Source organism: Ailuropoda melanoleuca, chromosome 11, assembly GCF_002007445.2.
Source record: "Ailuropoda melanoleuca isolate Jingjing chromosome 11, ASM200744v2, whole genome shotgun sequence".
Taxonomy (NCBI): domain Eukaryota; kingdom Metazoa; phylum Chordata; class Mammalia; order Carnivora; family Ursidae; genus Ailuropoda; species Ailuropoda melanoleuca.
This window is the reverse complement of record NC_048228.1, coordinates 66,908,295-66,918,553: the sequence shown is the minus strand read 5'-3', so window position 1 is coordinate 66,918,553 and position 10,259 is coordinate 66,908,295. Positions and strand designations below refer to the sequence as shown.

General features: G+C 39.3%; 1 protein-coding gene across 1 annotated transcript in view; it reads left to right on the top strand.

Annotated features, from left to right (window-relative positions):
* The first annotated feature begins 6,780 nt into the window (after positions 1-6,780).
* SRP72 (signal recognition particle 72) overlaps positions 6,781-10,259 on the top strand; it is a 29,319-nt gene continuing 25,840 nt past the window's right edge. Inside the window, exons 1-2 of the mRNA XM_002918109.4 lie at positions 6,781-6,938; positions 8,805-8,925. Coding sequence (XP_002918155.1) covers positions 6,830-6,938; positions 8,805-8,925 — 230 coding nt within the window. The 5' untranslated portion in view covers positions 6,781-6,829. The remainder of the gene's footprint in view (positions 6,939-8,804; positions 8,926-10,259) is intronic.

Here is a 10,259-nt window from a genome sequence, read left to right as displayed (position 1 = left end):
TTACAAAATCCTAAGGGTGTGGTGTTTTATTTGCAGTCAGTATCTCAAAATAGATGTGTATTTATCCCCACCTATAGACCAGGATGCTGTTTTGTTTTGCTTTTATTTGTTTAAAGTTGAGATTGGTGTTGGGGGTAGGGAGGACACATGAAATAAGATGAAAAGATACTGTGGGAGCCATAGAAAGGGTACTTTTCTGAGAACTTCTCTGATGGATGTCAGGGCAATATCCCATGGGAAAAAAAGGTAGAGTCACCTTTGTCATTCCAGATGAAAGATTTACTAAATCTTACTTAGCTATAATGGGTCCCTCTATGGATCATAAAGTTCTTTTAATTCTGATAATACATGTTTTAGCCAAACTATCAATCTTCAGCCTACCATGATTTTCCAAAATTGGAATCTCCTAGTTGATAACCATACTAGTTTCTTTCTTACAACAATAGAAGTCTGGGCAGGGTACCCAGTAAGATTGACCTCTAAAGGAGCGGTTGTTACTGAGAGGTGTTGTAATTCATCATCAATCTATAAACCATATTTGGAAATCACTGTTACATTATGCAGACCTGAGGACTTTTTTATAGATCACTAAATTTTAATCTGAATGTCTGTGAACCCCTTAAACTTCCATGTATAATTTTATGTATGTCTTCACTTTTATGGAAAGGGCACAATCAAGGATTTTATCCAAAGGATAAAAATGTTAAGAATCTCTGCTACAGGGATGCCTGGGTGGCTCAGTCAGTGAAGTGTCTGCCTTTGGTTCTGGTCATGATCCCAGGGTCCTGCATCAGGCTCCTCAGTTAGTGGGGAACCTGCTTCTTCCTCTGCCTGCTGCTCCCCTTGCTTATGCTCACTCTTCTCTCTCTCTGACAAATAAATAAAATCTTAAAAAAAAAAAACAACACTGATTTTAAGTGTGGGGGAAAAAAATCTCTGCTACAAATGAACTATTGTAAAGATCCTTGCCACTGGCTTACACTGTCTACACCATTTCACCTCCCTCTCAACTGTTAACAAGCTAGCATCTCTTATTACTTCTTTTACCTCATCTCGTGGGGTAGGGTATGATTGTCCTAACCATTCCTTCCTTTGACTGACACTAAGATATTCCTATCTCAATCCTGATGTTTTTGTTATATTATTCTTTCCCTTTAAGTATTGACGTTTCCTACTGTTGAGTCTCTCTATTACTTACAAGTAATTGTTGGAGTAACTCCTTCAGCTAAAACTAGCATTACTGACTCCTAGCTCTATGTTTGTAGACTTGTAGTTAGTTATTTCTCTGTCTGAATGCTGCAAACTTACTTCATCTGCCATCCAGCCTGTTAACTGGCTGTACTCTGTCCCAAATCAGAAGTGTTATTTCATCCTTAATGTTTCTCACATTTTACATCTCACTACAGAGTTCTGAATTTACCCAGTTTACCCATCCTCTGTACAAAAGCCTCAAGTGGGGGTCAAATTCTACATTATTGGACTGATCTAGAAGGTCTTCATTCTCAACATTTTGAAGTTGTCCAAGGACTTACAAACTGTTAAAACATCTTTTGCAACATAGACTCCTTTGGAATTAGGCCCTTGACTCTCTCCCTAGAGAACTGCACACAATATTTGCCAACGGATTCCATCAGTTTTTGCATTCCCTTGAAGCCTATCCATGGTTTGTAGTTTAAGAATCACTGATGTAATCCATCAAGGGAACTTGCTTTCCTCATAATTTTTGGACTATTACTTATCTGTACTTTTAATTCTTTTTTTTTCTTTTTCCTTTTTAACATTTTTAGTTTTAATTTTTATTTAAATTCTTTGGTTCACATACATTGCAATATTGGTTTCAGGAGTAGAATTCAATGACCCTTGACTTAAATACAACACCCAGTGCATATCATAACAAGTCCCCTCCTTAATACCCACCACCCATCTAGCCCATCCCCCACCCATGTCCTTCCATCAACCCTCAGTTTTTTCACTATCATTTAAGAGTCTTTTTATGGTTCATTTTCCTCTTCCCACCTCCCCCCCAATATGTTCATCTGTTTTGTTTCTTAAATTCCACATGAGTGAAATCATGGTATTTGTGTTTCTCTGACTGACTGATTTTGCTTAGCATAATACACTCTAGCTCCACGTCATTGCAAATGACAAGATTTCATTCTTTTGGATGGCTGAGTAATATGCCATTGTATATACATACCACATCTTTATCCATTCAATGTACTTTTATTTCTTAGAATAAACTATTAAAATCTATTCTGTCATTAAAATCTGTTACCAGAGCTTCATCTTCATCTATGAAACCTTCCCAAATCCCTTTTTCTTTGTTGAATTGGAAGCTGCAAAAGAAGAGAAAATGTAATCTTACATTTTATTTCTTTACGTTGCCTTTTGCTTTGATGTATGCCTAGCAGTCTGCTAGAGATGGGAGAATTGTAAAAATTATGTGCTGCTTCATTCTTTTACGTTAGTTCACAAGAACAATTTAAAAAGATGTGATTTTTTTGTGGCCTCTGAATAGTTGTCATTGGCTGCAATTTCAGCTCTTTTGTCTCCACCTGCAAAAATTCCACCTGCTTTGATGCAGTACATGAGAAATTTCAAACACTGATTTAGACAAGTAGATAGGACTGACCATTTCAATGGTCATTATCAATTTCACTGTTAGTTTTTTAGAGTATGTATATCCTCAGTAGGGTAGATCATTAATACTAGAGAAAATATTTGTTTGAAAGTATTTTAATTGTTAGATTAACTTATACAAACCTACCTGGTTTGCCATCTTTGGGTGATTTTACTTTCTTTGGGCTTGTAGGTGAACATTAAAAAAGGAAGAAAAATTTGTCCAAGTAATACAGTAGTTTGTATCATAAAGGCATGCTTATAATTGTTGTTGCTTTAAAGCCTTCTGAAATGTAAACACTATAGCCAAATAAAAGACAAAGATAAGTTGTGTGAAGCTTTATTCATTCATCTATTCATGAAATAACATGCTTTGCCTGGTTTTATTCTAGGCCCTAAGAAAGCAGCACTAAACAGAAGGCCCCCACTGTCACAAAAATCTTATTGGGGATGACAATCCATAAAATATGTCTTAGGTAGAGTTAGGGAAGTATAAGTGTCTATGAAGAATAACCAAGGTGATATGACAGTTCTGGGGATAAGAGGAAGGTTTTTTGCACAGAGCAGCGCAATGATGTAAAAGAGCAAGCCATGGAAAAAAGTGGGGAAGTATCCAGACTAGGGACAGAAAGTAAAACAGCTCTGCCTTTTTGAGGACCTGCAAACATGCCACTGTTGGCTGCAGCTCTGGTGAGCAAAGGGAAGAATGGAAGGAGATGATGTAAGCAAAGGCTAAATCACTTAGGACCTAGAGGCCTAAAGTATGAAAGGAAAAACCACTGGAAAGTTTGAGCAGGGGCATGATGTGACATATTTAACATGTTTTTAAAGTTCTCTGGCTATTGTGTGGACAAGTAAGGAGACTGGTTAAGGAGCTATTATAGTCCAGGTGAAGGATGATGTGGCCTTCAGTAAATTACTTTTTTTATGCCTCTACTTCAAGTGTAAAATGAGACTAATAATACTCCCTCCCTCTACTGTTATGAGATTTAAACGAGTCAACATATGTAAAGTATATCCTGACACAAGAGTACATTATGTAACATCCCCTTTGGCAGACTGTAGAAGATGGTATGAGTAGAACTGAGTCACCATGAAAATCACCTTGAATTTAATATTCCCTTCAGCTGATTTCTCCTAAACAGGGCAAAAGGGCAGAGAATCAGCATAATGTGGCTTATCCACAGTTCATCTTCAGCCCAGCAGTTCTTGGGAAGCTAGAGTGAAAATGTTTTAACGGTGCATTTTGCATTTAACTCCCCACAACCTCGAATGACTTGGCATGGAGTTGTGGTACAGTGAAAATAGCAGTAGAATGAAAAGATTTCCTTGGGCTCATTCCTGTGAGCTTCAGTTCTCATTTGTAAGGTACCACTAAATATTTCTTCTGCCTGCTTCACAGAGTGGATAAAATGACAAGATACTATACATGGAAGCTTCACAAATGGCTAAATGCATTGGTGCAAAAAATAAGGTTTTGAGTACCGGTTATGTGCAAGATCCTGGGGATGCAGCAATTAACAAGATCCAATTTCTGCCCTCGATGAATCTTGGGAGTCTTCCAGGGGCCGACAATTTCAAAACACTACATTGTCTTAATATGGAGTAAATGATCAGGGATTCTGAGTACACAAAGAAGGAAGGAACAAGTATACATTGTGAATGAATGTATTCTTTGCACTCTATTCTCAATCCCTCTTACCTTAATTTTCATTGAATTTATTATCACTGAACATAGTATATATTTGTTTATTGCCTATCTCTCCCAACTAGAAAATATATTCCGAGTATACTGGGTTGTCTTTTTTTGTGTGTGTGTTCCTAGCAACCAGTATAATGCCAGACAACAACACATACGAAGCATTTAGTAAATATTTGTTGAATGAATAAATGTGCAAATTCCCATAGCTACGGCAACATGGAACCACACATAACTAAATGTTAGAGGAGTATAACATGCAAAGGGATTAGGGAGTGAGTAACAGACCTATTTGGGTTAGGGAGAGAGAAAGCAGAGGCCAAACTATAAAGGATGTTACATGATAGGTTTTTGGATTTCATCTCGAGGGTAGAAGAGTGGCATCAGATAAATGCTTGCTTTTTTTTTTTTTTAAGATTTTTTATTTATTTGACAGACAGCCAGCGAAAGAGGGAACACAAGCAAGGGGAGTGGGAAAGGAAGAAGTAGGCTCCCAGTAGAGGACTCTGGGATCACGCCCTGAGCCGAAGGCAGACGCTCAACGACTGAGCCACCCAGGTGCCCAGATAAATGCTTTAAAAGACCACTCTGAAAGACTCGTCTCAAAATGGCAGGTAAAAAGGCAGACGAAATCCATATACTTTTATGCTGTTTGCAACAAAACCTGATGAAAAGGACATAAGAAATAAAACCATAGGAATCCATACCAGAATTCTGAGGAATTTCTGGAAGCTACATAGTAGATGCATCAAGACTGATGCTGAAACTAAAACTGAATCTTTTTATAAAGTCAATCTTCTGAGAAGTTAAGGTAATCACTAAGGCTGTGGTTCTTAACCTCGGGTGGGGTGGGGCTGTTGCATAAAACACTTTTGGAGAATTCGATGAAAGCGACAAAACCTTTCCTCAGAAAAATTTACACAAAATTTTGGGTATATCAGATGTCATCTGGAACTCCCTTACCCGCCTGAAATCTAGGCATAATTAGCTTAAAAACTGTGACAGTTCCACAGTCAATGAAAGTCCACAACTCTTTCCATGATTTTTACTAATTCACAGAGCTTATAGTCTCCTGAGATAGAGTTCACTAGACCAGTAGTGCTGTTTTTACATTATACCATACTGACCAGACATGAAATATACCAGGCACCACTGGACACAACTATGAGCTGGACATACCTTTTACCCTGAAGGAACTCAGCTTAGGGGAGAAAGAAGCAAAAACTCATGTTAAAAAGTTGAATGCCAACTATGTGCCAGGCAGTGTGCTAGATCCTAGAGATACTGTGGTAAGTGTAAATATGGTCCCTGGGCTCATGGAAATGATAGTCCATATAAACAGGCTTCAAATGAGTGCTCAGAAGTGCAGAGCTATATTAGAGAGTAATGGGAATGTCGCCTAGTCTGCAAGGTCAAAGAAGTAACTTTTTAAAATATGGAACCAGGTACAGAAATATTGAAGGATAAAAAGAATAAGATGCTGGGAAAGAGAGAGGAAGTGGCAGGAGTTAGTAGGATTTTGACAATACTTGAGTCTGCAGAGGCGTTCATTAAAATGTCCTGTTTTTTAAGACCACTCAACAGGTACTGGGTTCTGACATTCAAACATATCTTTATATTTAAGCTCTTACAAAAACCCTAAACCTCCTATGTCTTTGTATTGAGTGCCAGTAAATGCCAGGATGCATGAAGTATCTGTTATCCCCAGAACAATAATAATATTTTCCCTATTTTACACTCGGGAAAACTGGGACTCATAAATAACTTGCTCACAGTCAGACATCTAGAGTTGCAGAGCCAGGAACTGAGCCTGGGCATTCTCACCCTTTACACATTATCCTTTGGCTTTATTGCCAAAGGACTGTACCTGAACCTCACAGAGCAGCCAAGAGGGTTTCATCAAACGTGCTTTGCACTTGTTGGTTCTTTTTTTCCTCTGTGCCTTTCCTCATATTCGCTTCTCTGCTAGAATTTTATCCAACCCCAGGTTTTCCTAAATCATCTTTTAAGATCCTTTTCAAATACAATTCCTCTATGAAGTGTTCTCCAGCAGAAAGAGAAGCCGTCTCTATCCCCACTTTCCTTCAAAGGGCTCCCTAAGGTTTCTAGTTAGTACTTTACCACTCTATAGACCTCTTATTGTCTTCCCTAGATCGTCATTCAGCTCCGCCTCGTAGAACGAGGGTGCTGCTTCGCCGGCAGTGGTAGCCCCAGAAACGCAGGCTACTTTAAGCCGAAACTGTCTGGTGAATCCCTTCTCGACCCCCCCTCCCGGGGTCCGACACCTCGTTCTTCAGACCAGTTTCAGGTAAGGTGTATCGACCCTATCTATCCAAGCAAATTTCTAGCCAAGACAGCTGAGATTACGATCTCCGCCCCTGACTCAAGAATAAGAGCGCTTCCGACTCCAAAACGCTTAGCAACCACCGGCTTCCTCCCCCGCTTGGCCACCTCCGAGATCCTCTTCCGGGGCAGAGGTCGCCCCGCCCCTTCCCCCGCGTCTCGTCCAAGATGGCGAGCGGCGGCGGCGGGGGGGTTTCGGTGCCTGCGCTCTGGAGTGAAGTGAACCGTTATGGCCAGAACGGTGACTTCACGCGCGCTCTTAAGACCGTCAACAAGAGTAAGTGTCGGGGCGGGCGCTGGGGCGGGCCCAGGCCGCAGGGAGGACGCGGCCTCCTTCCGGCGCGCGCGACCACCTCCGAGTAGACTTGGGAATTGGAGATCGCGCCGCCCGCGGCGCGGGGACCCGAACGCGGAGCAGGCGTGGGTTGCAGCCCCTCTGTTCCACCTGATCAACCCTGGGTCCTGGGTTGCTTAGAGCCACGTGTACTTCCCTCTTTACCCTCCGCGGGGTAGCGAGGGTGGAATTTAAAGAGACCTCAACTCCATGCGCCTCTTCCACACTGTTTTCTTATTCGATTCCTCCGTTTTTACTCCTTAATTCGCAAATATCTCACATCACCACCTTTTCTCCTTCCTTTTAGGGGAGTGATCAAGACAGTATTGCTGAGGGAGCTTTTTCTCTAGGGCCGCATCGGAGGGATGAATCTGCTAGGGACACGTAGTTTTGAAGGTGGTGCTGACAAAGTGCAAGCTGTACAGACTCAGGGGAGAGGGAAAAGGGCTGGATATAAATGTTAGGGCTGTCACTCTCATAGATAAATTCTGTCTCCAGTGTCATTAGATCAGAAAATGTGTGTGTGAAAGCACTAACATTTGAAATAACGTCGGAAGAAAAGTTTGGCCTGGTTTTTGTTTTTCGGTTTTTTTTGGGGGGGGGTTGCCCCAAAGTTGATAATCTTGAGTCAACTGCCTTTGGTGTGAGGTTTACTTATTATATTCATTTATCCTTTACTTTGTAACTGTAATAGGGCCATGCTTTTTAATGCTCTGTCATGGTATATTCTTTACTGAAGATGCAGCCTGTATTTGGTTAGATTTGAAAAAGTGATTTCCAAGGCAGGCTTTGGCTGTTTAAAGCAGTAACGTACAAAGTATGTCAGTAGCATACAGGATTGTATAATTTTCAGTATCCTGTTGTAAATGTAAAAAGAAGCGGTTGTGCCACAGTGCACTTTTGATTATTTCAGACATTAAGAAAAATAGCTACTGATTATAGAGTTAATTTGATTCCTAAACTTGTTTTGAATTAACTTTGGCCCTTGGCTAAACCTGCAACCAGTATATTCAGTAGCAGTGTAGTAAGTATTTTGCAGGAATTATTTAATCAGCAATTTTTTTCAGTTTGTTGATCAATATATATTTTCTTAATTGGGAAAAATGTATATGATTCTTACACAGATTTGGGTTCCTAATGTTGCTAGGGGCAAGGGTAGTGATTGTGGTCATTTTGACACTGAACCACTGTTCAGCTTTGAAACTTTGCCACCTGAGTCCTTCCTTGTCCCCTTTTGGTCGGTCGTCTTAGGTGAAAAGGGAAATTTTGAGTGGTTTTTGGAAATACTGCCAGCAAAATAACTTGCGTTTGTATACTTTACAGCTCATAGATTTTTCTAAAGTATTCTCATTTATTTTTAATAACTTTCATACTCGTTTTGCAGATCAGAAAACTGGCATTTGGCAGTGAAATGATTTGCCCATGACCTAAAGACACAAACGACAAGCTTGTACTCAAACCTAAGTCATTTGCTTCCAAATTCTACATGAACTTTTTTTCTTTCTTGGTGAACTAATGGAATATGTAGGATGTAGCATGGGTCCTAAGGTGAAAAAGCTGAAGAAAGTAGCTTCTTTCTTCTTTATTTCATTATTTAAAATTTTCTTTTTGCTATATGCATCTCATTGGAAATCTTACTAAATTATAACTGTCCTTTTGCCACTTCTTAGTGGTCATTTTTTTTTTTAATGTTTCAACTAATTGTTGTTGCTGCAGTAAAATTGGAAATGTAGGCAGGGGGTGGGAAAATTCAGGAAAATGTGAGAAGGGAATGGATTTTAAAATTGTTTTCCTAAAATTGTTCTCTAGTACTGCAGATCAACAAGGATGATGTAACTGCCCTGCACTGTAAAGTGGTATGCCTTATCCAAAATGGAAGTTTCAAGGAAGCCTTGAATGTCATCAATACTCACACTAAAGTGTTAGTCAAGTAAGTGATTCAGTTAGTTGTTTGTGTAGTTATTAGAAATATGGTTACCATAGCTATAACCATTTCCATGTTTGTTTGTTTTTTTCTCACTGTTCAGTGATTTTTGACCTTCCTTCTTTTTTGCTTGGCAATAGTATTTCTGAAACTGGAAGGAGCAATAGTATCTTTGTTGTTTTCTGCCTTGGGGAGCCTTTTTTCTTTACCTCTGTCTTCCCTTTGAACCACTAAGAAGCAGGTAAGCTGCTGAAGGATATGGGTCATAAATGTAATGAATTCTTGGATGACATAAGGAGGCAGAGAGGGTAGAATGTGGGTAGGGATGTTTAAGTAGAGGCCTTTAGGATGGTATGGCAGTCTTAGCCTGACCTCAGTGGCTACCTCCTTTGAGAACTGTTGAGGTGAGTATGATTTTTAGGTCAAGATCGTTCAGTGTCAGAGTTCTTTAGCAGTCTTTAGAATATCTAGCATTTGTTGTTGTTAATCTTTTTCATTTATTTCATTTATCATTTCATGAAATGTGAATTTATATTCTAAATTTTTACTGTAATTTGTTTTTTTTTTTTACAGTTATGCCTAAGCCCCAAAAGAAATGTGTATTGAAATAAAGTTTTTTGCAGTATATTTACTCTTTTTAATGAAATACTGGCTTATAAAGTTAAAAACAATGTACATTTGACCCTTGAACATCTCAGGGGTTAGGGGCACCAACCCTCCGAACAGTTGAAAATCTGTGTATAACTTCAGACTCCTCAAAACCTGTACTGATAGCCTACTATTGACTGGAGGCCTAACAGATGACATAAACAGTCGAGTAACACATTTTTATGTTATATGTATTATATACTATATTTTTAAAATAAAGTAAGCTAGAGGAAAGAAAATGACATTAAAATCATAAGGAAGAGAAAATATATCTAGGGTGCTATACTGTATTTATTGAAAAGTATCCACATATAAGTGGACTCACGCAGTTCAAACCCATGTTAAAAGGTCAACAACTATATAGTATACTTTTTGTATAAGAAAAGGAGGATGTAAGAATTTATATGTGTATTTTCCTGTATTTGCAAAAACAAACACTAGGTGGAGAAACTGAATAAAAATAGTCACTAGTAGGAGGTAAAGGGGAACAGGGTAGATGTGAATAGCAGTGGGTGTAAAACCTCTTAGTGTATACCTTTTTGGTATTGGGAGGAGTTTGAGCCATATCTATACAGAAAGATTGAAAACTAATTTTAAAACTTTACTAAAAATAGGGGCGCCTGGGTGGCACAGCGGTTAAGCGTCTGCCTTCGGCTCAGGGCATGATCCTGGCGTTATGGGATCGAGCCCCA